The sequence below is a fragment of the Dermochelys coriacea genome, chromosome 7 (genome assembly GCF_009764565.3).
Source record: "Dermochelys coriacea isolate rDerCor1 chromosome 7, rDerCor1.pri.v4, whole genome shotgun sequence".
Classification (NCBI taxonomy): Eukaryota; Metazoa; Chordata; order Testudines; family Dermochelyidae; genus Dermochelys; species Dermochelys coriacea.
Window position 1 is genome coordinate 126,461,161 of NC_050074.1, and position 26,443 is coordinate 126,487,603.

Consider the following 26,443-nt stretch of genomic DNA (forward strand, 5'->3'; position numbering starts at 1 on the left):
TTCCCTAGGAGGGTGGTGGAGCACTGCAATGGATTACTTAGGGAGGTGGTGGAATCTCCTTCCTTAGAGGTTTTTAAGGTCCAGCTTGACAAAGCCCTGGCTGGGATGATTTAGTTGGGGTTGGTTCTGTTTTGAGCAGGGGGCTGGACTAGATGACTCCTGAGGTCCCTTCCAACCCTGATATTCTGGGATTCTATGGCATGACATGACACGACAAGCGTGGGAGCTGTTGGGATTTTTATTCTGCCGCTGACTGAGGGGTTGTGTAACATGATCCAGACTTCAGCTTAGCTCAGGGGCAAGGATGAGCAATCCTGGCCAGCGCTGTGCCTGGCGGTTCTAGGAGAGCAGGCAAGGGCTCAGTCTGCCCTGGGCCTTGTCTACACTAGAAAGGGTTGGCTAGTGTCCCTCTCCAGGCAGAGCTAGACCTGCCCCTGCCAACAGCCCTCTGCGGTCAGCTCTGGGACGGGGTTTGATCCCCTGGGCTCTGTGGTGTGTGTGTGCCCGCGTGTGCATGCGCTGGAACCAGCACTGCCAGGGCAGGATGGGCTAGGAGCAGACAGGGCTCTGCCAGCCCCACATGCCCCGGTTACCATGCCAGAGACAGGTAAGAGCAACGGTGTAAACACTCAGAGTACAGGGTCGGGGGGAGGCAGCAGCCCCAGGGCAGGGCTAGCTCTAACAGCACCATGCTGTGGGGTATTTGGGGGGTGGCGAGAGGCACACGCATGGCCAGGTCACGACAGCCACCATCCGTTTCCCTGGGCTAGGCCGGTGCATCGCCTCTGCCGTCACATGTGCTTGAAGTCCTCTAGGGCCACGCTGGCTGCATTGCGGCCTGGAGCGCCCATCACTCCCCCACCTGCAGGGAAACAGATGCATGTGGGGCGGGGGGGCATCCGCAGGTGTGTCCGTCAGTCCCTGCCCAGTAGCTCTGGGCGTAGCAGGGCAGAGCTGCCATGGGGAGTAGGGGCAGGAGCCCAGACGCACAAGAGGGCAGCAATGGCTACGTTTCCAGCTGGAGAAGACACCCCGCCACCCATGGCAGCTTCAGGCAGCCGGGAAAAACCTGGGGCTGGAGCACAGAATCTGGGCGGCCCTCACCCTGCCCCAGCTTGACGGTGCAGCCTCTCTCTGGCCTGTGTACCCACTTCTCCCTCCGGCTGCGCCAGGCCCACCCCTTGGCCGGATGGAGCACAGCGCCCAGTGGGACTTGTGCCAGCCCAGCCGCTTCCAACCCGCCCTGGGCAGAGCCATCTGCTGGATCCCAGCACGAGGGCAGCTGCTCATCACAGGCACCCCACAGGGCACAAGGCATGTGGGATCCCGTGGCATCAGGCTATGGCCCACAGGGTGTCTGTGGCCTCGACTTCTCCTGCTCAGACCCTGGGCAGAGCTGGCGACCAGGTCAGCACTGTGCCCTGCAATCACACCTGTACCCAGAAGGGCCTGTTCAGCCCCCAGGGCAGTGCTTGCAGCAGCAGGGCTCGGGGAGGGCTGGACCCAGTGTGAGCCTCCGCCTGGCGCTCTCCCCCACCATAGCCACGAAGGGAGGGATCCCAGCTCACCTACCGGGGTGGGCGCCACTGCCGCAGAGGTACAGGCCTGGGATCGGGGACCTGTAGCCAGAGTACGAGGGCACTGGTCGGGCAAAATACAGCTGGTCCAGAGACATCGCGCCGTGGAATATATTCTGCAAACAGGCTGAGTTAGATCCTGGAATAGTCTCCTCCTCTTCCCGCTGCTCAGAGCCAGACGATCGGGCTGCATGGCTCCAGCTTCCCTCATTAGGCTTTGGGGCCGGCGCCAGGCAGGCTGGGCCGGGGGCTGGCGCCAGGCAGGCTAGGCTGGGGACCGGTGTCGGGCGGGGTGTGGGGGGGGCCGGCGCCGGGCGGGCTAGGCTGAGGACCGGTGCCGGGGCGGGGGGCAGGGGGGCGGCAGGCGCTGGGTGGGCTGGGGGCCGGCAGCGGGGGGGGGTCGGTCTGGGGGCCGGTGCCGGGGGGGGCTGGCACTGGGCAGGCTAGACCGGGGGCTGGCGCCGGGCAGGCTAGGCTGGGGGCCGGCACCAGGCGGGCTGTGCTGGGGGCCGGCACTGGGGGGGGGGCCAGGCGCTGGGCGAATCTCATGATATACCCACCCCTCCGGGCAGCCCAAAGATCTTCTCCAAAGCCGGCGGCGTCAGGACGTCTCTGCCGACGACGGACGCCTTGAACCCTGGTGCGTAGCTCTCGACCCAGTCAAACACTAGGTGCGAGCGAGAGATGAGGCTCGGCCTGTCTCGCCTCACCAAGCCCCTGGCCTGCAGCCCCCTGCGGGGCACTGGGGAGCAGGGCTGGATGGCCCCCGGGGTAGGGTTACCAACTTTCTAATCGCACAAACCCAGACACCCCTGCCCTGCAGCCTCACTCCCCGCTCACTCCATCTCCGTCGCTCACTATCCCCCACCCTCACTCACTTTCACTGGGCTGGGGAAGGGGTGCAGGAGTGGGTGAGGGCTCAGGCAGGGGGTGCAGGCTCTTGGGTGGGGCCAAAAATGAGGGGTTCAGGGTGTGGGAGGAAGCTCTGGGCTGGGGCAGGGGGTTGGGGTGTAGGAGGGGGTGTGGGCTCTGGGAGGGAGTTTGGGTGCAGGGGGTTGGGTTACGGGGGGCATGCAAGCTCTGGGGTGGGGCTGTGGTTGCAGGAGGGGCTCAGGCTGGGGCAGGGGGCTGGGGTACGGGGGGGAATGCAGGCTCTGGGGTGGGGCTGTGGTTGCAGGAGGGGCTCAGGCTGGGGCAGGGGTACAAGAGGGGGAATGCAGGCTCTGGGGTGGGGCTGTGGTTGCAGGAGGGGCTCAGGCTGGGGCAGGGGGCTGGGGTACGGGGGGGATGCAGGCTCTGGGGTGGGGCTGTGGTTGCAGGAGGGGCTCAGGCTGGGGCAGGGGGCTGGGGTACGGGCTGCAGCCAGGCGGCGCTTACCTCAGGCGGCTCCCGGTCAGCGGTGCAGTGGGGCTAGGCAGCTCCCTTAGGCTGGCTCCACGGGGCTCCCAGAAGTGGCTGGCATGTCCCTGGGGCCCCTAGGCGCAGGACTGGTCAGGTGGCTCTGCACAGTGCGTGCTGCCCATGCCCGCATGCGCCACGCCCCCGCAGCTCCCATTGGCCATAGTTCCCAGCCAATGGGAGCTACGGAGCCGGCACTTGGGGCAGGGCAGTGCGCGGAGCCTCCACGGTCACGCTTCTGCCTAGGGACATGTTGCTGCTTCTGGGAGCCGTGTGGAGCTGGGCAGGGAGCTGCCTTAGCTCTGCTGTGCTACGGACTGGACTTTTAACAGCCCCGTCAGCGGTGCCAACCGGAGACAACAGGGTCCCTTTTTGACCAGGCGTTCCGGTCAAAAACCAGAAACCTGGGAACCCTACACGGGGAGAATTCTCCGCCCTCCTCAGAAGGCAGGACTGAGGCTGCCGGGACTGGACGCCTCCCGGGGATCGGGCGCACGGGGAGCAGCAGTGGGCAAGGGGCTGTGGATGGGAAGCTAAAGAGCGCCGAGAGCTGCTGGCTTTACCCCTGTCGGCGTACGCGTTCTGCTCCTGCTCGTCCCACTGCCGCCCGCCGGCCAGCGCGTATGGGGTGTACTGCGTGAAGAGAGAGACCACGTGGCAGCCCGGGGGAGCCAGAGTGGGGTCCAGCACCGAGGGGATGCACAGCTCGATCATGGGCCTGGGAGAGCAAGAGAGAGTCAAAGCCCTCGGACTGGGCAGCCCGGGAAGGAATCCAGCCCGAGCCCTGCCTAGCACCCTGGCATGCTGCCAACGCAAACCCCCCACTGCCTCACCCCCTGCCCACTGGCTCCTCAGCAGGGATTAGCCCCACATCACCCAGCCTCAGGCTCTCCTGTGGGCACCTCCCCTACGTTCCTTCCAGAAATCCTGGTGTCTCCCCCATGTCCTTCCCTTCCCAAGAGGCCCTGTTGCCCTGATGAGCGCGGGTGGCTGCCCCAGAGCCCTGGTAGCGTCGCCCCGAGCAGAGCTCTATGAGGGGCACCGGCTGCACCGAGAAGTCTGGGCTATCTCCCGGCTGCCGTCCCCCAGGGCAGAGCCCAGCAGGGCCCAGCTCTGCCAACAACCAGCCAGCTCCAGCCCTACCTAGTGGATGGCTCCCCACTGCTGGCCTCCTGGAAGGCGCGGTGGAGGAGGTGTGTGTCCTCGCAGTTCAGGTGGATGGAGCACTGGTGATGGGGCAGTGGGCGGCCATCACCGGCGTTGGGTGCAGCCACGAAGCTGGGCAGCCGATCCACAGCCACTGGGGATGTCAGAGATGGGGTGACTCCGGGGGCGGAGGGGACACGGAGCCTCCCATGGTCCTGACACCCCGAGGGGCCAGGGCAGATGGCCGAGCCCCAGGAGAGCACAGCAGACACGGAGGGATGGTGCAGGGAAAGGCTGGTTTCCCCTCCGGACTCAGGCTGCAGTAGGGAGCTTCATGGAGACCCGCGACAGCTCCTTCCTCCCAGGGAAGCGCAGATCACAGGAGCAGCATCTCACAGGGCCCTGCTCCCCCAGGGAGCCAGCGCCAGGCTGCAGCCAAGCCCAGGGGACCCCAGAGGGGCAGGGAGCGGGACGTCCCCCACTGACACTTACCATTGATCTTGGAGACGGGGGAGCGCGTGTCGAACTGCGCCACTCGCTGGAGGAACTCCTCCGGCAGCTGCCCCTGGAGCGGGGAGAGCCCGGCTCAGAGGCTGGAAACGAGCCTGGGAACTGGCTGGAGGCGCAGCCAGCGCTGGGCTGCATCTGGGCAGGGCTGGAGCTGCCCAGGACCCCTGGAGGCCACAGCCAGCGCCACGGTTTGGGGTGCAGCCCAGTCACATGGGGCTGGCCCCCAACAGTCACAGGCCCCACTGATGGGGGCGGGGGAGCAAACTCATGCCCCCCGACACCTTCCTCCCTGCCGAGCTCCAACTCTGCTGCCCTGCGTTGCTCCAGCCTCGGCCTCCACCCACCACACCCCGTTTGCTGTAAGCCTGGGGGCTCCTAGGCCAGCACCGGGGAGGCCCCTTAGTCACTGAGGGCGGAGGGGGGAGTGGCCTCCTCCTACTGCCCCACAGGGGCTGGGGTGTGTCACACTCATTGTGGGGGGAGGGGCTCGTACCATGAGGAACGCAACCTCTCCCCCCGGCTGTACCCACCTGTCCACTCATATCTCCCCCAGGGCACCCTCCTCCCGTCCAGCCCATCTCCCCCAGCGCGTCCCACCCTGGCCCGTCTCCCCCAGGGCGTCCCACCCCGGCCCGTCTCACCTGGGGAACGAGCTGCAGGAACGTGAGCTGAGCAGATGCGTTGGACAGAACCAGTTTGCTCTTCACCTCGGTCCCGTCCTGCAGGACGACACCCTGCGCCTCCCCGTGGGGACCCAGCAGCACGCGGGCGACTGGCTAGCGAAGGGGGAGACGGGAGATCAGCCTGGAGCACACTGGGGCGCCCAGCCATGCACGGGGTGGGGGAAGCAGGCGCTGAGCGGAGCCTGGGGCACAGCTGCCCAGGGGCTGAGTGACCCTTTCCCGTGTGGATGCAGCGGGACTGGCCCAGCCTCCTCCCCCCACTCTTACCCAGTGGGGTTTATGCCCCTCCCCACAGTCTCTGGTCGCTGTTTCATGGTGCCTAACGGGCAGGAGGAAAGGGAAGAATTTGGGGCCCTGTGGTCTCTTCGGGCCGGGGAGCACCTCAGTGCTGGGTAGCTGTGTTCTCCGCCCCCTCCCCGGGAAGCCGGGCACCTTCTCGGTGAAGATGTCTGCCCCGTGGGCAGCAGCTGCGCGGGCGATGGCCTGGGACACCCCTCCCATGCCGCCTGCCACGTAGCCCCAGGACCCCTGTCTCCCCTCCAGCTCGCCCATCACGTGGTGCAGCAGCACGTACCTAGGAGAGAGGTCAGAGGTTAACAGCTGGGCCAGGGCAGCAGCCTGCAAGTGGTGCTGGGGTATGGGCAGGGCAGAGATACCAGCCATTCCCCTCCCATGCCCGCGTGCTGCCAACCCGCCCCAGCTGGGGACATTGAGCCCAGCTCCGGTCCCACCCAGCTGCAGGGCTGGGCCCAGACAGCTGCCAGGCTGCCGAGGGATTCAGGCCCGACAGTGCCAGCCCAGGCAAACCCCACGGACGTGCCCGAGCAGGGGGTCCCCGAGCCTGGTGCGTGCCGGGGTGACGCTCTCCAGGCACGAGGGGGAACATGGCAGCCAGTGTGGGGCAGGAGTGGGAGGAAGTGAGTGCTGGGGCGCGATACCCCAGCAGCAGTTGTCGGGGACGGGAACAGGAGGGCCCTGGGAAGCTGTGAAGTCTTCAGCCCCCACCCTGCACCCTACCCGCTGCCGGGCGTGTGGGGACTGGCCATGGCACCGATCACTGCATCCGTGGCCAGGGTCGCTTTCAGGGGCTCCGACTCGAACCAGAGATCCAAGGTCTGGAGAGAGAGAAAAACGAAAATGGCGTTTAACAAAGAGAGCCCGGCACAGGGGGCTAGATCCCATGGCGGGGGGGGGGAGGAGGCGGGTCCCCGCCAGGCCCGGCACAGGGGGCTGGATCCCATGGGGGGGCACCACTCAGCCCCATAGCCCCTCCCAGGCCCAGCGCCAGGCATGGTTTGCTCAGCCCCTGCCCCCCAGGGAGGGCGTCTCTCGTCCCGCGGGTGCGTCCCCGTGTACGGCACCGTTACTCACCCTGGTGATTGGGGCCGTGAGCACTTGGTAATACTGGGGCAGCTGCTTCCCCAGCGACAGGCCTGAGGGAAAGAAACGGGCGTCAGCGGTGGCATCACCCAACCCGGGAGGGGACGGCTCCCCGGGCCCCACTGCACCCTCCTTGTGCCCTTCCCGCTTAGGCAGACGGCAAAGACAGATGGGGCCCAGCGTGGGCTTTGCATGCGCGAGCCCTGGGCCCGTCTCTGCCCGGGGATGATGGGTACTTGACTCACACTGGAGCCAGGGGCTTAGCTGCCCAGAGGAAGGTCTCAGGCCTCTGCCAGCCCCAGGGCAGTGCCCGGGGCAGCTGGTACAGGAAGCGATGCTCCCCCTCTGCTCTGCCTGCGCCCTCCAACGCCTGCACCATGCCCCACTGGATGGGCATGCACCCGTGGCCGTAGCCTCCTGCACCGTAGCCCCACACGTACCCGCCCGCAGCAGGGGCTGCAGGCCTCGCAGGGCGTGGAGCCGCTGCAGCAGGGGGCCCTGGCTCCAGGCAGCGGGGTCCACCGGTGCGGCGTCCAGCAGCGGGTCAAGGGCCGACACCAAGCGGCTCAGGAACGCCTCGTACTTTGGATAGGCCTGAAGCGGAGACAGAGGCAGGAGCCAGCGGACGCCAACCCTGATCCCCGGCCGCGTCCCTCCCGGCTCCCTGCAGAGCACGCGCCCCGCACGCCGCTCAGCACCACCGTGCCTCTGCCCCAGCCCAGCTCTGGGCTCCTGGACACGTGCCCGGGCTCCTCCCCCGGTCTCTGGCTAGCACACCCATGGTCAGAGGCAGGCACAGACACTGAGACTCTTGCAGGCTCAGCCACCCAGCCCTTGGCAGAGGGGTGGCAGGGGACAGCCTGCTCCAAAGCCCCAGCCCCTGCAAGCCGGCCGAAGGAGACACCACTCTCAGTCGCGCCGTAGGGCTGCATCTCTCCCGTCTGCGCTTTGATCAGCAGGGACATTTCACAATCTGATGTTAATGGAGCCTTGGCTCTGAAGCCTGCCCTATAAACAGCAATCGGCTCAGGCTCCCTGCAAACTCAGGCCAGGTCCTCGGTGACACCAACAGGCCCAGGCAGGTACATTTGTGACGAAGCGAGACTGTTCTTAATGACAGGTTTCAGAGTAGCAGCTGTGTTAGTCTATATTTGCAAAAAGAAAAGGAGTACTTGTGGCACCTTAGAGACTAACAAATTTATTTGAGCATAAGCTTTTGTGAGCTACAGCTCACTTCATCGGCATCCGATGAAGTGAGCTGTAGCTCATGAAAGCTTATGCTCAAATAAATTTGCTAGTCTCTAAGGTGCCACAAGTACTCCTTTTCCTTTTACTGTTCTTAATGTTTCCTCTGAATATTGTGGGGATGCCTCAGTTTCCCCTAGGCAGTTCTTAAGTCTCTAGGGGGTGGGATAAGGGTGTATGATCAATGCAGAGCCCTAGAGGGCAGGTGTGTGCAGGGGTCTGGACACAGAGAATAGCCGACACCCTGTTTCCTGGCCACTGATGGCCTGGGCCCTTCCCCCCTGCAAGGTGAGAGCTAAAGGGTTGGAGAACAAAGGAATCCAGTGACCTCCTGGCCCGGGAAAGGGCCAAAGCCCAGAGGACGAGGGGCTGGAGAGCGTTTCAGTTTGGGGTTGGCTGGGGACATGGAGTGAAGTGCAGATGTGGTTGTCTGACTCACTGCCCCCCAAAATGGACCTGGCTGAGGGGTCCTGTTCTCTGCACCTACAAGCTCTGTGTGAGACCATGTTCCTGTCATCTAATAAACCTTCTGTTTTACTGGCTGGCTGAGAGTCCCGTCTGACTGTGAAGTTGGGGGGCAGGACCCTCTGGCTTCCCCAGGACCCCGCCCAGGCTGACTGGCTGTGGGAAGCGCAGGGAGGGGGTAGGGGATGCTGGATGCTCCGAGGTCAGACCCAGGAAGGGGGAAGCCGGGTGAGCTTCTTGCCCTGCAGACAGGCTGCTCCCAGAGAGGAGACTCCCTCAGAGTCCTGCCTGGCTTCGTGGGGAGCAGCTCCAGAGCATCGCCCGGGGACTCGGTGACAGTAAATTATCAGCCTGCAGAGAGAGCGAGCGGGGCTCATGGTGGCTGGGAGTGGAGCGTGTGTTTTGCCTGCAGCTTTGGGAGATTGCCCCCAGCTGGGCTCAGCCGGGGCTCCCTCCTCATGCTGGCGGGAGGTGGCAGCAATTCTCCTGGACACCTGGGTAACCCCGAAATAGTCACACTCACGTGACACACTCATGCTGGCACAGCCAGTTCAGCCGGGGGGATGATGGTACCACACGCTGTGCTGGCAAATGCCCCCAGCGTAGACTCAGCTAGCCTGGGGGAAAATCGCACTTTCCCTGGCACAGCTTGTGTCACTTGGGGGGCTGGTACATGCTGTGTCCACAGAAGGAGCTTTGCTAGGACGTGTGCCAGCCTAGTGGTCCTAGGGCAGACCTGGTCTCAGGCTGCAGCTACGCATTGTGCAGACACACCGACCATCCTCCGCCCCCTGCCCCGAGTGTTGGAGCTGGGATGTGCCCATGAGTTGGCAGGCTGGGGAGGGAAAGGATCCAAATCCTTGCTTTGTCTCTGACTCGGCGAGCGGCCAGGAGGCTGCAGGGAGCACTCCCAGACCAGCCCCGCTGGCGAGTCCAGCCCATCATGGCTGCACGCCTGGGATTTGGGCCCTTTCGGGCCGATCACACTGGGGTTGGCAGGACTGGGAGACCAGCCCCAAGCCCCTCCTGCTATCCCTCGGTACCTGTGCATCCTTGGAGGAGAACTGAGCAATCTGCCGCTGGGTGTCCGCCATGTTGTGGCCCAGCAGGAGCGAGCGCCGGGCTTGCCCATCCTCCAGCATGGGGGTGAAGGAGTAGGGGTCACGGGCGTAGACCCTCAGACCGTGCCGCTGCAAGACACAGAGCATGGCCAGTGCCAGGCAACATAGCCAACCGTCATGGCCCCTCCGACCCCCCTCACCAGCCCAGAGGGGACAGGCCAGGGGAGCTGTTCTGAACTGGGGGCTGTCAGGCTCCGGGACTGGGTCCCGAGGCTCAGGGAGGTGGGGGAGAGGGAGGCAGGAGCGAGTTGGGCCTGGCCAGGGGATCCTGGCCCTGCCCACCAACGCTCCCAGCAGGGAGAGGGAGGCAGCACCGGCTGAGCCCCCCCTGGACTGGCCTCGGTACCTGCAGCTCCAGCTCTGTGGAGATCTGCGGCCGCAGCAGGCTGAGCAGGTAGGACGCTCTGGAGAACTTAAAGCCTGAAAGAGAAGGGGAGCGTCAGCTACCAGCCCGCCCCGGGCACCCAGGGCATCTCGCTGGGCAGGGCCGTGGTTACCTGGGACAATCTCCTCTGTGACCGCAGCGCCTCCCAGAAGATGACGCCTCTCCAGCACGGCTGTCCGCACGCCTGACTTCTGCAGGTAGGCAGCCTGCCGAGAGCACAAGAGTCACCTGCCCCCACGTGCCCCCCAACAAACCCACCCAGGACCTCCCCCAAAGCCCCACCTGGGACAGCCCCACCTAGGATGCGCTCCCCTGACAAACCCACCCAGGACATGCCCCCAATCCCCCACCCAGGACGCGCTCCCCCTACAAACCCACCCAGGACATGCTCCCAATCCCCCACCCAGGATGCGCTCCCCCTACAAACCCACCCAGGACATGCTCCCAATGCCCCACCCGGGACGCGCTCCCCCTACAAACCCACCCAGGTCATGCCCCCAATCCCCCACCCTGGACATGCTCCCCCGACAAACCCACCCAGGACATGCCCCCACTCAGAACACGCCCCCCCCAACAGACCCACCCAGGATGCTCTGGGCGGGATCCCCCACCCAGGACACCCCCTCTCCCCAACAAACCCATCCAGAATGCTTGCACTCGAGAGTGCTCTTTGGAGCTTCCTCCTCGCCCCATAGGATTCCCCCCATGCACATGGGGTCTCCCCTGTCACCCCACGGGATTTCCCCACCCCCCCAAGATAGGGCACAGAGGCAGATGCCTTGGCATCAATACTCACTGCAACCAGCCCGTTGTGCCCTGCAACGAGAGATAGGCAAGGGGTGAGAGGGGCCAGGGCCCCTGGCACCAATGGGTCCTGCCGCTACTCACCATCTCCCTGGCAGCCAGAGCTGGATGGTGCCATCTGTGCTGCTTTCACCACAATGCCCCGTGGCCGCAAGGCAACAGCACCCATGTGGGTGCAGGGGAGCGAGGGGCTGGGACAGCGCTGGCAACTGCCCTAAGCATTGGAAACACCCTTGGGGACCTTAATGAATATGGGGATTAGGGGCTGGGAAATACAATACCCCCCACACCAAAACCCCCCAGCCCGCTCCCTTTGCCCTGCAGCACTGGCTCCCCCCCAGCCCCATTCCCCAGAGTACAGCACCCGCTCACACTGAAAGCCTCCCCCCAGCACCAAGACCCACCCCAGCCCCCCGCAGCAGCACTGCCGCCCTGACCCCATTCTCTGCAGCACAGCACAAAATGCACCTCACTGAGACACGGGTGCAGCACTGACCCTACGGAGAGAGTGGGCCCCCACTCCAGCCCCCCATCCTTCCTCTCCCCACAGGCAGGACCCCCTTGCAGCCCCCTGCATCGTTTCCATGGCGACATGCCGGTGGTTTTGCTGTTCACCTGGTTGTCTGGCATAGCTGAGGCCTGTTAGCTCATCTCACCCAATGGCAGGGGAGCAGAGCTGTGGCAAGAGGCTGCACCAGCCCTGCCCATCACACTGGGCACAGAGAGCTCCCCCACCCCCTGGCGGGTGTAGGGTGCCAGCCCCACACCGCAGCACCCAAGCACCATTTCAGACTGGGGGGGGCGGGGGGAGCAACTGTAACCGTGACTCCAGGGGCTACACTTCAGACATAAGTAGATTTCAAAAATAACTAACCACCACACCCTGCAGCCTAAGTCTTGTACACCTTGTTGTACTGCAATACACCTCCACTTTATCACACCCCCAACACAACGGTTGTTTCACAATGTCCCACAACGGATGCGCTTTTCATTGCGGCAGTTTCTGTATTCGTTTCCCAACGCTTGCATGACTGCATTGCTACTCCACTTAGCGTTCCAGCCAAGGAACCTGGGTTTCGATGAAAATACATCGTTCAAAAGCTTGTATCAATGGGATCAAAACGAAAAGTGAAATAGGATGGACCAGATTCTGGTCTGTTACACAACTCCGAATTCAGCCCCTGGTTGAAGCGGCAGGCGATTGCTCCTGATTTACAGCAGAACTTGCCCCTTGTCAGTTGCAATGTCTGTTCTTGGAAACGCTGCCAGTGTGCTGTGGGTGGGCAGTTGCTGCTAAAACCCCCGCCCCAAGTGTTCACTATAGCGAAGGACTCAGCACAACTGACTGTAAGTGTGAACGTGCACCTACGTACTAGCACTTACTGGCTGTTTCTTTGTAAAACTTCAGCAAAGCCTGTAACACACATTGCCGGCCAGTGACATCGGCCCTTTGGGTAGGACCCACTGCAATCCATCACCTGTGGTGACCCCATCAGTATGGAGCTCATGCACCACAGAACCCTTGCGGGGGGAGGGGGGGAGCCATGTGCCAAGGGGATGCCTAGATTAAAATTGAACTGGGCAGGGGCTAGATCTGCACATCCCATACTGGTGCCTAGGTAACGAAGGGGCGGTCCAGGGGCAGCTCTCGTAACACCGGAGCTGACTCTAGAAGTGGAGGCACTCTGAAAAGATCCCATCCCCGGATAACTCAGAACGACCCACCAGCTTGCTGCTGGGTGTCGGTTCCCTTTGCGGAGCAGCAAGGTAGCCCGGCTAGGATGGCGTGCCAGGCAGCCCCACACCGCCCCATCTGCCGACCTCAGCCAGGGGCCACAGAACCACGGGGCAGGCAAGGGGCTGCAAGCCCTTTGGGGGCTGCGGCTGGCAGCCTGGAGGATGAAGGAGCCGCAGGATCCAAGGACCAGCAATCCCTGTCCCCCCTCCCTCTGCCGGGAAGTTCAGCCTGGGGTAGGACCAGCCCAGGCAGCTCAGTGGGGAGCTGGGCAGAGACCAGGGAGCCATAGCGGCTCTGGCCAGCACAGCAAAGCAGGGGCAGGCTGATTGGGGGTGGAGTTGTGTCTCACACACACACAGCTCTGCATGCCTGTCTTAAAGGGCCTGTGCTCCTGCACAGTCAGGCTTGTCCCCGTGGGGAGCTGGAGCCTGGCGGGGGGAAGGGGGGAGTGCTACCCTAAAGGTGCCCCTCAATAGCAGCAGCCCCCAGCCCCGGCATTACCTCCCCCTATCACCACGGCGTCGTACTCCCGCTGCAGCTGGCCCATGGCCTCGGCGTGAGCCAGCCTCTGGCCCTGCAGGCTGCAGCCAGCCCAGGCCCTGCCCAGCCTGTGCCTGACTGCCATGGCTGTGATGGGCACCAGCAACTGCACCACTGCCAGGCCTGGCCCTCGCTGCTGAGCCAGCACTTCCCTCAGGAGGGGCGGGACAGGCGGCCTCAGAGCAGGGGAGGGACGGGGCAGAGCCTGGAGCTGAGCCAGCCCGACAACAGGCCAGGGAAAAGCTGCCTGGCTGGGGAAGGAGTTGGGCCCAGGCAGAGACACACTGGCCCCTCTTGGCTGCCCCCTACCCCAATTCTTCTGCCACTCCCGCAGCACGCACGCACCCACCCACCCACGCAGGAGACAGCCCCAGTCACTGCGCCCCCCAACCCCCCGTGTCACCAGGTCAGCCACGTGCTGGGGTGACAGGTACCATGCCAATGCTCCCTGCCCGCCAGGCACCACCCAGCCTGCAGGGAGCCTACTCCCCCCCGTGGGGCAAAACCTTCCCATGGGCACGGGCTGGCGAGAGCTGCTCCCACTGGGCGAGGGGCCCAGCAAGACAGCTCTGCCCAGGGGCACCTGCACGTTTGGCTGCTGTAACATCAACGCCCGCCCTTGGCTGGGAGCAGCCACACCCTGGCATAGCAAACCTGAGCCCTCCGGCCACTGGGGCAGGGATGAAGGGAGGCCCCAGTGCTGGAGCTGGGAGAGTAGACCCCTGGGGCAGGCTAGCTGTCCCCCTTTGCTAACAGATGCTGGGGGGCAGCTGTAGACCCCTTAGTTCTAGGGGCAGGGAAGTCTGAGGGGAGGGGCCCCTTGGTTTGCAGGCACAGGTGAGAAGCCAGCGGACTCTGCCCTGGAAAACTCTCCCCCCCACAGTGCTGGAGGTGGGCAGGGCAGAGACCTGGCGGGCCCAAGAAGGGCCCAGTCCTGGTGGGAGCACCATGAACCCTCCTTGGTATCAGGCTGGAGAATGCATGGTAAGCAGTCATGTCTCCGTGTTCTCATGTGTGTGTGCAAACACGTCTGTCCATGTACTCGCACAGGCAGGTCCACAGGCAAGGCCCAGTCAGCAGCCAAGCCCCTGACGCAGACAGGGAGGAATCAGGGAGTGCACCACGGTGGCCAAGTGCACCAGCTTTAATACCAGCCTGGAGTGTGGCACGTACAGACAGAGACACGCTACCATGGCCATGCACTTCCAATGGCCCCTGCCGCCAGGCTGCTCCGGGGGCAAGTCAGGGGAGCCCCCTGGCCAAGTTTCAGCAGATGGGGAGCTGACGGCTAGATGCTGGTGGGTGCTGGTCTCCCAGCTGGGCTCAGGGGCTGCAGGGCCCAGTGAGATAGGTGCTGCAAGGGGCCCGTTGAGTCCGACTCTGAGGGCGGGAACGAGGCCTCCGTGAGGACGCTCGCTGCCAGCCTGCATGGCTCAGAGCAGAGGGATGCGGGATGGCTCCCAGAGCCGCTGGGCCAGGTCGCAGGCCTGCTGGATCACGCGCTCGGCGGGGATCACACCCAGGTGCAGCGTCAGCAGCTCGTAACACTTCACCCCCTCGGCCGGGTGGTTCTTGCTGTAGTAGCGCAGAAGCTTCCTGCACGGGAGGAGACAGCGGTCAGGAAAGAAAGCCCCCGCAGGGCCCCGTTCCAGCCTCCAGGGGGCAGCGCAAGTGCCTCAGACCCACCCCAGATCAGACTTAGTGCAGCGCTCGGGTCCCTGGGCCTGGCCAGCCCATTCCAAGGAGAGGCCCAGAGGCGAAGACGTACGAACGGCCAGGTTGGGTCAGACCCAAGGCCTATCTAGCCCAGTGTCCTGTCTGCCCACAGTGGCCAGGGCCAGGTGCCCCAGAGGGAACGAACAGAACAGGGAATCACCAAGTGACCCACCCCCTCTCACCCATTCCCAGCTTCTGGCAAACAGAGCCTGGGAACACCATCCCTGCCCATCCTGGCTACTCGCCATTGATGGACCTCTGCTCCAGGAACTTATCTAGTTCTTTTTTGAACCCTGTTATAATCTTGCCTTCACAACATCCTCTGGCAAGGAGTTCCACAGGTTGAGTGTGCACTGTGTGAAGAAATACTTCCTTTTGTTTGTTTTAAACCTGCTGCCCGTTAATTTCATTGGGTGACCCTGGTTCTTGTGTAATGAGAAGGAGTAAATAACACGGCCTTATTTATTTTCTCCACATCAATCAAGATTTTACAGACCCATCATATTGCCCTGTCATCATCTCTGTTCCAAGCTAAAAAAGTTCCAGTCTTTTTAACTTCTTCTCGTATGGAAGCCGTTCCATACCCCTAATCATTTTTGTTGCCTTTTTCTGAACCTTTTCCGATTCCAGTACATCTTTTTTGAGATACGGTGACCAGATCTGCATGCAGTATTCAAGGTGTGAACGTACCATAGATTTATACAGAGGCAATATGATATTTTCTGTCTTATCTATCCCTTTTTGAATGATTCCCAACATTCTGGTCGCTTTTTGGATGGCCGCTGCACATTGAACGGATGTTTTCAGAGAACTATCCACAATGACTCCAGGGTCTCTCTCGAGTGGTAACAGCGAGTTTAGACCCACCGTTGTGTATGTATAGACGGCCTGGGAGCCTGGAGATCTGGGTTTGATCCCTGGCTTAGCGGCAGGCTCGTATAACCTCAGCCCCCGGCAAAGACATGGGGACATTGTGAATCCCTGTTCTGGGGCGTGTGGTTACAGCTGCCAGGCATTGGGCACCGAGACAGGGTCCCACAGGTTCAGAGCCCAAGCACTGCCAGCTCCCAGCCCCACCTGCCACTTGTGACCCATGGCAGGCAAAGGGCAGCCCTGCAGCACAGAGCTCTTCCCATCCACTGCTGCCTAGCCCAGCAGCCAGAAGAGGACTGGGGGGCAGAGGGTAGCTGGGTCCAGCACTCACCTGTAGTAATCCCCTGCCAGCATCCCGACGGGAGCAGAGTCATCAGAGAGAACAGGAACCTCGATCACCTCCAGTTTGTAACCCTGCGTGGCAAAGGGACAGCCATGAGGGGCTAGCCACGCCACCTGGAGGACCCGAGGCTGCAGTGGGGTGCTGGCTGCGTGCTGGAGCTCATGTGCCAGGGCAGGGCTAACCAAGCGCTTTGGGGAACCTGTATGCTGGGCTAGGGGGCTAGCCACAGGTCCTGGGGCCTCAGGAACACACCCCGGGATGATCTGCCAGGTCATGTGCCATGGGGACTGTGTGCCAGGGCAGCGGCTGGCCACATGCCTCAGAGCCCAGGTGATGCCCACACCGCTCCATTTCTCGCCCTACAGAAGTGCTGTCGGGGCGAGGGGCCTCATCAGGTAGGTCAGAGGCCAAGCACCCCCCAACGCACCAGCTCATTCTCGAACCAGAGAAAGTAGGAGCAGTAATAGTCGCCGTCTCGCAGCGTGAGTGTTGTGTAGCCCTTCTGCAGGTAGCGCCGCGCCAGCCCAATCAGAAACCAGACCTGGGGGGAGAGGAGGCAGCTGCAGCCGGAGCAGAGATCCCCCCGCCCGACGACTCTTCTCCCTTGGACCCTGGGGCACCCTTCCAGCCAGAGCCAGGGCTGCTCCTCCTGAGCTCCCTGCTTCCCCCCCTCCCGCCCGGCTCCTGCCACCCCAGCCATTGCTCTCACGGGGTTCTACAGCTGGGCCCACGCTCCATCTGGCTGGGCCCCCATGGCCGAGCAGAGCGGCTCAGCCTGGGCAGGATGGGCCCCTTCTGAGCCTCCCCACACCCAGAGGATCAGCGTAGGAGCCCAGGGCTGGTACCTTCTTCTTGATGAAGGCAGCCAGGGCACCCTTGCCCAGCTCCGAGGTGGAGTCCTCGGCCATGTTGAGGGAAGGTGCCACCATCTGCCCAGTGGTGCGGTCCACATAGATGAAGTGCACCAGGCCTGGGAAGTCCTCCAGGTATGTGGGGGCAGGTTAAGGGCAACCAGACATAGGGAACCCCCCATCCATGGATGAGCCTGCCCTGGGCAATGGGGAGCTCCCATGGATCCCGGATGGATCCTGCTCCCCACCCTCCCCTCAATGATGGGAACCCAAACGCCAACGGCCTCCTGCCCACAGTCCCAGCAGCACCTCCTGTATCCCCCCCCCCCCAAGGCATCTGGAGGCACGGGGGGGGGGGGGCTCTGTCCACAACCCCATGGCGCAGCCTACCTGGGACCAGCCCAGTCCCCCAGGGACATCTCAGAGACCCCTGCCCTGTGCGATCCAATGTGTCTCGTTCAGGCCCCTTCTGGTTCAGTGCCAGCTGCTGGCTGGGCTCCCTGCAGCCTCGACTCCCCAGCGCTGGGCAGAGTCCAGCCCTGCTATTGGAGAGATGGGGCAAGCCTTGCCTTAACTGTGCCAGCTCAGCCAGGCCAACTGCCCCTGAGCCTGCCGGAAAGCCGACCCCCAGCCCTCGCTGCGTCGTGGGAAGGTCCCGGGGGAGGAAGGAGCCTGTTGTCCCCAGGTGCCCTTGCCTGTGCGGGGCTCTCTGGGAGGATGTGACACCATGGTGATGTTCCGCTTGCTCTTCACCAGCAGGAAGTCCCTCCAGTCCAGCAGCTTCTCCCTGCAAAGGACGAGGCCTGGCCTGAGCGTGGCACCCCCTCTGCCTGGCCAGGCCCTCGGGTGCCCAGTGGGGGGGGTCATCACACAGCACTGACATGGGGACGCCGGCCACGGCTGGCTTGTACCCTGCGCTGGAGGGGACGGGGCACGTGCCACCACAAGGGGCCCCCAAGAAGAGCTGCCTGCCCAGCTCGTGCCCCGGAGGTGGCTGGGGTTCAAAGTGCCCTGCCGGTTACGAGGACACGTAGCTGCTAAACCCGCCAAGGTCTGTGGCGTCCTCTCCACTCAGGGCCCAGGCCACAGTGAGCGCCTGCCAGCGAGCCTGAAGTTCAGCTGGGCAGCCCAGGGCGCCGCCCATCAAGCTGCAGCTGGCGCTGCCCGGGGGTTGCTTTCCAGCCATTTCCCCATGAGTCCTGTTGAAGTGCCTGCCTCCCCCCACCCCCATCTTTCCCCCCCAGCCCAGCCCCCCCACGCACTCACCGCACCAGCTTCTGGGCCCAGTCCCGCAGGCCCTGGGCCAGGCCCTGGGCGGACGGCGAGGTCAGGAAGAGCTGGCGATAGACTGAGCAGAGCTGCCGCCTCACACTCCCGAGTGCCTGCAGGAGCCTGGAGGGAGACAGCCCCTGAGCAATGCCCCCACCTGGCCCCCACCCTGGGCCCCCTGACAGCAGTTGGGCCCCCCCCCCTCAAGAGCTGCCCCAACTTTCTTCCTTGCCCTCCTGGACCTCTGGGCCTGGAGCTCCCCCCCCCCCAAGAAGTCCCAGCCCCACCCCGGCGCCCGCCCAGCCCCAGCCGCCCTTTACCCCTGGTTTTCTCCCCACACCCCCATACTCACTCCCTGGAGCTCCCGGACTCATGTCTGGAGAACGCTTTGCTCTTGAACTCCAGCCAGGCGTTGTGTAACTAGGACGGACAGACAGGGCAGCCGTGAGGTGTGCGGGCCGTGCCAGGGTCCCCAACCACCTCGCAGCTCCACACTGGACTCCCACCTGCGTGTCCTGCCTGCCCAGCTTCTTCACGAACTTGTCCATCCTCTGGCGCAGCTCAGCCAGGAGCGGGTGGGAGCGGGTGGGTGGCCCCACCTCCTGCCCCTCCCTCAGCTTATTCTCCAGCACCAGGAACCCGTCCAGCAGCTGGTACAGGGAGCAGACGACGTGGGTGCTGGGGCTCTGAGTGGGGGGAGAGGGGTGTGAAAGTGGGAATTGGTTTATATGACTTATGAGTCTGATGTGCCTCAGTTTCCCCTGCACTGTTCCTCTGTGGGTGGGACAGCACTCTGCTCTCAGGGCAGACTGAGACAAGGCTGGGGTGTCACCTGGCTGTCTGGGCCTGGCCCCAGATCAGTGGAGATTTGAGATGCCGATGGCAAATCCAGTCCCCAGGACACTGATACCCAGCGCCCCAGGGGACAGAGATCTCCCCACCTCTGCTCAGGGAGGCTGAGCCACATCCCCCAGGTGGAGATCAAAGGGCTGTGAAGGGGGTGGGGGCCTCAGATGGGGCTGCTGGAAGAAGTCGGGGCTCTCACCAGGAGCGGGAACCCGACAGAGCTGGAACCCAGGGGCTCCCTACAGCCTGGCTGGACTCCCCAGAATGGGCCATGCTGTAACCTTCAGTTCTCTGGGTGACCCGATGGCCGGCCTGGGCCGTGGCCATCCCGATTGTCTGACAGTTGGGGAAGTCGCTGCGAGCGCTGGCCGAAGGGCAACCTTCAGGGCCTAATGCACAAACCTCCCTTGGGGGCTCTCCCAGCTGGACCTGCTGCCCGGAGCTCAGGGGGGCAGCAGGGGCGCTGTAGGACTGGGGTCCAGGCTCAGGAGGTGGGGAAGCAGTGGGGCTCACCCTGGAGGAAGAGCGAGACCCCTGGGGTCATGGCCCACTGACAGGGTCCTCCCAGACACTATTCCAAAGCTGGGGCTGTAGCACTGTCTCTGTGGCAAGGCAGGCCGGGCAGCATGCACCATGCCCCCGAGCCAACTCACCTTGGTCAGGAGCACCAGCGAGATGCCAGGCCAGAGCGGCAGGCAGTACATGGTGTGGGGCACCATGGGGCAGTAGCCCTCCCGCAGGTTCGCATCCAGGAAGATCCTTCTGGGGTTGGAGGCATCAGGCACTGGGGGCACCAGGGTCCGGAGCGAATCTTCTGCCACCTGGGGAGAGAGAGAGAGAGAGAGAGAGAGAGAGAGAGCGCAAGCGCAACTGGCTGGACACCCCGCACTGGGGAAGGAACCAGGCAGTAACAGCTTGGTCTGCCCACATGCCATGTCGCGCAGCGAGGGCAGAGCTGGTGGCACCACCCCCAGAAAGCTGCAGTCAAATGTGGGCAGGTGGGAGGACTCCTGGGCAGAAGGGAAGAGGGCGATTGTGACTCAGCAGGGAGTGGGGAGTGTTGACCTGGGAATGTGGCAGGGGAGTTTCACTGGGAATGGGAGACCTGAGAGCCTGTAACCTGAGCCAGGACAGGGACCGGGAGGTAACACCTCTGCCCTGCCCGGGAACTGGACAAAGGCTGCAGGAGGGAGCCTGCTGGGGGGGGTTTAGTTTCAGTTTGGTGCTGGGAGGTGGGATGCAGGGAACCCCACAGCCGGGGTCTAAGCTCCCTGCTCCCCAGAAGGACTTGACTGAGGGGTCCTGGTTGTACCCACAAGCTCTGTTTTAGACTGTGTTCCTACCGTCCAATAAACCTTCCGCTTTACTGTCTGGCTGAGAGTCACAGTGAATCCCAGGAAGAGGGGTGCAGGCCCCAGACTCCTCCACACTCCATGACAACTGGAGGCAGAGGTGGGATCTACTGCACCCTGTGAATGGAGCTTCCTGCAGTAAGTGACTGGGGAGCAGTAAGGGGGATTGACGGAGACCAGGTGTGCTGAAGATTCAGAGAGAGACGGTTTCAGGGGGTGGTTAACCCCTGGGAGTGTGTGACCAGAGAGAAAGACTTTTGCAGTAACAGGGTCCCCCAGGGGATTGCAGCGAGCGGTCCAGGGGCGGAGGAGTCTGCAGCTCGACCCTGGCAAAGAGGTGGTGACCTCAAGAAGGGCTGGCACCCTCGGGGTTCTCCCTGGAAACCGTGGAAAGCTGCCCAGGCCTGTGAGTGGCCAGCAGGGAGACGTTTGCTAAACGCCTTAAGAGTGACCTGGTGGAGCTGTGCAGGCAGAGGGGGGCTGCGCATTGGGAGGTCCACCAAGGAACAGCTGATTGCCTAGTTGGAGGACAGGGATCGCTTGGATGACCCGATCCCTGTCCCTGAGGGAAGCTGCCCAGTGGACATAGCGTGGGCCCTGGGGCCTGACCGGGCTGGGAGGGGTCAGACTGCTGCTGAGGACATCCAAAGACCCTTCCTACCTATGCATGGGGGAGGGGTTGGGGGAAGCCCAGCGAATACTGAGGGCACCCTGACCCCGGCAGCCAGCAGGGGATCCTCCCAGCAGAACTCCCCATCCCTGGAGCAGAGGCGGCTGGAATGGGAGAGGGAGATGAAATTTAGGGAGCTGGAGGAGCATGAAAAACAGCGTCAGCATGACCAGGAAGAGAAAGAGAAACAGAAGCAACATGAACTGGAGCAGTGGAACCCTGGCTGAGGAGCAGTGGGGCCCCGGCTGCGGTGAGTGAGGGGGGGACCCAAGACTACAAGGAGCTTTGATAAGTGCTTCCTGGCCCAGCGTAAGGAGGGGGAGGACATAGATAGCTTCCTGACGGCCTTTGAGAATGCGTGCAAGACGCACAGGGTTGACCTTGCAGACAGGTTCCAGTTTCTCACCCCCTTACTGGACCCCAAAGCCGTGGAGGTGTACAGCTGAATGACAGGGGCCGAGGCAGGCGACTATGAACTGTTCAAAAAGGCCCTGCTCTGTGAGTTTGGGCTGACTCCCTAGATGTACCGGAAAAGGTTCCGGAGTCAGCGTAAAACACCTGAGGTCACATACCTACACCTGGTCAACCGAATGCAGGGATATGCCCGCAAGTGGACAGCTGGGGCCCAAGCTAAAGAGGACCTGCTTGACCTAATCGTACTGGAGCAACTGTATGAACAGTGCCCTTCCGACCGGAGGCTATGGTTGGTGGACAAAAAGCTAGAGAACCCGCAGCACGCAGGGCAGCTGGCCGACGAGTCTGAACAGTCGGACAGGGGGTAGCAGGAAGGAGTCTGAAAAGAACAGGCCCCCACGATGCAGAGAGAGAGTCACCATGGGACCTCCCAGCGGGGAAATATGGAGAACCCCCTCCCAAGGGAAACGCCTGGTGTCGGGACCCTCCGACCCGCTAAAGGGACCAACGTGACATGAGCTGCTATCACTGTGGCCAGAGAGGCCACGTACAGACCCAGTGCCCCAGGCTCAGGGACAGACTGAGCAGACCCAACCTACCCAGGGTTAACTGGGTAGAGACCCAGCTGGACGAGGGGCAGACGGCCCAGGCAAGGGGGGCTGCCCGCTTACCACCTGCTCAGGAGGGAAGAATATTCCCGGCCAGCTCCTCTGGAGGGCTGGAGGCTCTGGACTCAGGGCTCTCAGTTTACAGGGTGGGCGTGGGGCTGTCCCTGCAGAGCGAGGGCCTTGTTCCCCTGGAGGTGGATGGAAGTAAGGTCAATGGATACTGGGATATGGGCGCGGAGCTGCTGCTGGCCCGGCCCGAGGTGATGGCCCCAGATCGGGTGGTGCCCAACACCTACCTGACCCTGATGGGGGTGGGTGGGACCCCATTCAAGGTGCCTGTGGCAAGGGTACACCTGAAATGGGGACCCAAGGATGTAGGGGTGCAGCACCATTTGCCCAGAGGTTTTGATGGGGGGGGAACCTAGAGAACTGGCCAAGCAACCCCCAGAACGCGCTGGTTGTGACCCGTAGCCAGAGCCGGCGAGGGGCACTGTGCCCCGACCTTGGGGAGGGTACCACACTGGAGGCGCAGGACCCTACCCTCGTGGGGAGGGAGCGTTGAGGGGCACGGTTCAGAGAGGCTGTGGCCTCAGACCCAGCCAATGAGAGGGAACCAGGCCCCATCCCTTCCCCAGCCGCTGAGTTCCAGAAAGATCCCTCCTTGCGGAAGCTCAGGGACCTGGCCGACTTCAGTGGGGTACGGACCATGAGGAGAGGCTGCCAGGAGGGGTTCCTGTACAGAGAATGGGCTCCCCCAGGGGAAGTGGAGTCCTGTGGGGTCAGGAGGCAGCTGTGGAACCCCAGAAGTATCGCTGCAAGCTCCTGTACCTGGCCCATGACATCCCCCTCTCAGGGCACCAGGGAATCTGGCGCACCCGGCCGAGGCTGCTACAGAACTTTTACAGGCCTGGGGTCTTTACCGCTGTCTGGCAGTATTGCCAATCCTGTGACCCCAGGCAGAGGGTGGGGAAGGCCCAGGACAAGGGGAAAGCGGCTTTGAGACCTTGCCATGGACACAGTGGGACCTCTCAGGAAGACGACCCAGTCGGGGAAGAAATACATTCTGGTGGTGGTAGATTTTGCCACCCGCTACCCCGAGGCAGTGCCCTGAGCTTCCACTGAAGCAGACACTGTGGCAGATGAGCTGCTCACCATTTTCAGCCGAGCGGTTCCCCAAGAAAGTCTTGACAGACCAAGGATCCAACTTCATGTCGGCCCTGCTCCGGTGCTAGTGGGAGAAATGTGGGGTCCGGCACACCTGGGCCTCAGCGTATCACCCCCAGTCCAATGGGCTGGTGGAGAGGCTCAATGAGACGCTAAAGATGATGCTGAAAACCTTTATGAACCAGCACCCGCAGAATTGGGACAAGTACTTACTACCTCACCTACTGTTCGCATACAGGGAGGTACCCCAGGAGTCTATAGGATTTTTGCCTTTTGAACTGTTATATGGAAGGAGGATAAGGGGCCCCCTGGACCTGATGAGAGAGGAATGGGAGGGGAAGGCCACTCCCGATGGAGAGTCAGTGGTGGAGTATGTCCTGATCTTCCGAGAGAGACTTGCTGAACACATGGGCCTGGCCAGGGAGAATCTGGCCAGAGCCCAGAAGAAGCAGAAGGTCTGGTATGAACGCACGCCGTGGGCCCGCACCTACGCCACCGGGGATGGTTCTCATCCCCGTGAGAAAGAACAAACTACAGGCCGCCTGGGAGGGCCCTTCCAAGGTTGTCAAGCAGCTAAATGAGGTAAACTATGTGGTGGAGCTGTCGAACCGGGCCCACCACCGCCGGGTATACCATGTGAATATGATGAAGCCATATTATGCCAGGGGGAATGTGGTGTTGGCCGTGTGTGGACATTGGGAGGAGCAGGGAGATGACCCTTTAGTAGATCTATTCCCTGGGACCAGAGCTGGTTCACCCCTGGAAACAATTCCCCTCTCGGATCAGCTAACCCCTGCCCAGCAAGCTGAGATCAGGGGGGTGCTGCATCCGTACCGACAGCTGTTTTCCAATCAGCCTGGACGCACTAATCTGACTGTCCACTGGTACAGTCAGGGTCGCACTCGCCGATAAGATGCTCCCCATTCCGAGTCACAGGGAAAACGGCTCAGGACCTGGAAAGAGAGGTCAGGGACATGCTGGCTTTGGGGGTGATCCAGCCATCTGCCAGTCCTTGGGCCTCACCGGTGGTGCTGGTCCCCAAAAAGGACGGGTTGATCTGGTTGTGTGTGGACTATCGGAAGCTCAATGCCATCACTGTATCTGATGCCTACCCCATGCCCAGGCCTGACGAGCTCCTAGACAAACTGGGAGGAGCTCGATACCTCACCACCATGGACCTTACAAAGGGCTACTGGCAAGTGCCGCTGGATGCAGATGCCCGGCTGAAGTCGGCCTTTATCACCCCTCTGGGGCTCTATGAGTTCCTGACCCTGCCTTTTGGCCTCAAGGGAGACCCGGCCACCTTCCAGCGCCTGGTGGATCAGCTACTGAGGGGGATGGAGAGTTTTGCCGTGGCGTATATTGATGACATCTGTGTCTTTAGCCAGACCTGGGAGGACCATGTGTCCCAGGTTAGACAAGTGCTGGACCGACTCCAGGAGGCTGGGCTGACCATAAAAGATGAGAAGTGCAAGGTGGGGTTGGCAGATGTATCTTACCTGGACCATCGGGTGGGGAGCGGCCGCCTAAAGCTGGAACCAGCTAAGGTGGAGGTGATCAGAGACTGGCCCCCTCCCCACACCAAAAAGCAGGTCCAAGCCTTTATTGGGTTGGCAGGATACTATTGAAGGTTTGTGCCCCGCTTTAGCGCCATCGCCGCCCCCATCACTGAGCTATGCAAGAAGGGGAAGCCAGAGAAGGTGGTCTGGAACGGGCAGAGCCAGGAGGCTCTCTGGGCGCTGAAGGAGGCTCTGGCCAGTGGCCCAGTTCTGGGAAACCCAGACTTTGACAAGCCCTTTATGGTGTTCACCGACGCCTCAGACACGGGACTGGGGGCGGTGTTAATGCAGGAGAGGGGGAAAAGGGGGAGAGACACCCCATCGTGTATCTGAGCAAGAAGTTGCTACGCCGGGAGCAACACTACGTGGCCATCGAGAAGGCGTGCCTGGCCATGGGGTGGGCCCTCAAGAAACTAGAGCCAGATCTCTTCGGGCGACGCTTCACCATGTACCCGACCACTCTCCCCTGACCTGGCTGCACCAGATGAAAGGAGCCAGCACCAAACTCCTGAGGTGGAGCCTGCTCCTGCAGGATTATGACATGGACGTGGTCCATGAGAAGGGAAGTGCCAACATGATAGCGGATGTGTTGTCCCGGAGAGGGGGCCCTCAACTTCCCCAGGTCACTGGTCAGAGTGACCCCGCTCAGTTCAGTCTTGAAGGGGGAGAGATGGGATGTAGCAGGGAGGGGGGAGTGTTGACTTGGGAATGTGGCAGGCGAGTTTTGCTCTCTGTGGATGGGAGACCTGAGAGCCTGTAACCTGAGCCGGGAGGGGGAGGTAATGTGGACAAAAGGCTGCAGGACGGATCCTGCTGGGGGGTGGGGTTAGTTTCAGTTTGGTGCTGGAACGCAGGAAACCCCAGGGCCGGGTCTCAGCTCCCTGCTCCCCCAGGACTTGACTGAGGGATCCTGGTTGTAACCCTAAGCTCTGTTTTAGACTGAGTTCCTATTGTCCAATAAACCTTCCGCTTTACTGGCTGGCTGAGAGTCCCAGGAAGAGGGGTGTAGGCCCGGACTCTGACAGGCAGAGCAAAGTGGGGAAACTGAAGCTGAATCTTGGGACAAACTCCCCAAAAGGGGGGGAGGGGGGGAGATGGACCGGCTGGGGGCTCAGAACCACCCCAAACCTTCCCTAGGAGCTTGTCATGCTGGGAATTCAAGTCTGGACAGTGCCCTAGGGCAGGTGCTGACAGGCCCAGCCCACTCCAAGTCTGGGCTCCCTGGCCAGAGGGGCAGGGAGGACAGAATCATAGAATCATAGAATATCAGGGTTGGAAGGGACCCCAGAAGGTCATCTAGTCCAACCCCCTGCTCAAAGCAGGACCAAGTCCCAGTTAAATCATCCCAGCTAGGGCTTTGTCAAGCCTGACCTTAAAAACCTCTAAGGAAGGAGATTCTACCACCTCCCTAGGTAACGCATTCCAGTGTTTCACCACCCTCTTAGTGAAAAAGTTTTTCCTAATATCCAATCTAAACCTCCCCCATTGCAACTTGAGACCATTACTCCTCGTTCTGTCATCTGCTACCATTGAGAACAGTCTAGAGCCATCCTCTTTGAAACCCCCTTTCAGGTAGTTGAAAGCAGCTATCAAATCCCCCCTCATTCTTCTCTTCTGCAGACTAAACAATCCCAGCTCCCTCAGCCTCTCCTCATAAGTCATGTGCTCTAGACCCCTAATCATTTTCGTTGCCCTTCGTTGTACTCTTTCCAATTTATCCACATCCTTCCTGTAGTGTGGGGCCCAAAACTGGACACAGTACTCCAGATGAGGCCTCACCAGTGTC

The 26,443-nt window shown here is 62.2% G+C and overlaps 2 protein-coding genes across 3 annotated transcripts; both read right to left on the reverse strand.

The window, feature by feature from the left end:
* Window positions 1-224: 224 nt before the first annotated feature.
* Window positions 225-13,254, reverse strand: PYROXD2 (pyridine nucleotide-disulphide oxidoreductase domain 2). 2 transcript variants are annotated; one of them, XM_038408129.2, is made up of 16 exons: window positions 12,954-13,254; window positions 10,707-10,726; window positions 10,023-10,116; window positions 9,872-9,945; window positions 9,448-9,594; window positions 7,135-7,288; window positions 6,686-6,747; window positions 6,332-6,429; window positions 5,747-5,888; window positions 5,273-5,407; window positions 4,614-4,686; window positions 4,119-4,275; window positions 3,539-3,693; window positions 2,138-2,244; window positions 1,573-1,693; window positions 225-862 (listed from the first exon to the last, which is right to left on the reverse strand). In XM_038408129.2, the coding sequence occupies exons 1-16, from the start codon at window positions 13,075-13,077 to the stop codon at window positions 792-794; spliced, it is 1,734 nt and encodes a 577-aa protein (XP_038264057.1). In that variant the 5' UTR covers window positions 13,078-13,254; the 3' UTR covers window positions 225-791. The 2 variants fall into 2 exon arrangements, with proteins under 2 accessions (XP_038264057.1, XP_043375331.1); XM_043519396.1 differs by lacking the exon at window positions 10,707-10,726 and adding an exon at window positions 10,799-10,955 and having other exon boundaries at window positions 12,954-13,074.
* An 867-nt stretch (window positions 13,255-14,121) lies between these two features.
* Window positions 14,122-20,260, reverse strand: HPS1 (HPS1 biogenesis of lysosomal organelles complex 3 subunit 1). The gene is made up of 9 exons (XM_038411200.2): window positions 19,544-20,260; window positions 18,551-18,730; window positions 18,397-18,464; window positions 18,042-18,167; window positions 17,498-17,562; window positions 16,770-16,915; window positions 16,352-16,465; window positions 15,913-15,995; window positions 14,122-14,588 (listed from the first exon to the last, which is right to left on the reverse strand). The coding sequence occupies exons 1-9, from the start codon at window positions 19,823-19,825 to the stop codon at window positions 14,426-14,428; spliced, it is 1,227 nt and encodes a 408-aa protein (XP_038267128.1). The 5' UTR covers window positions 19,826-20,260; the 3' UTR covers window positions 14,122-14,425.
* Between the last annotated feature and the right edge of the window lie 6,183 nt (window positions 20,261-26,443).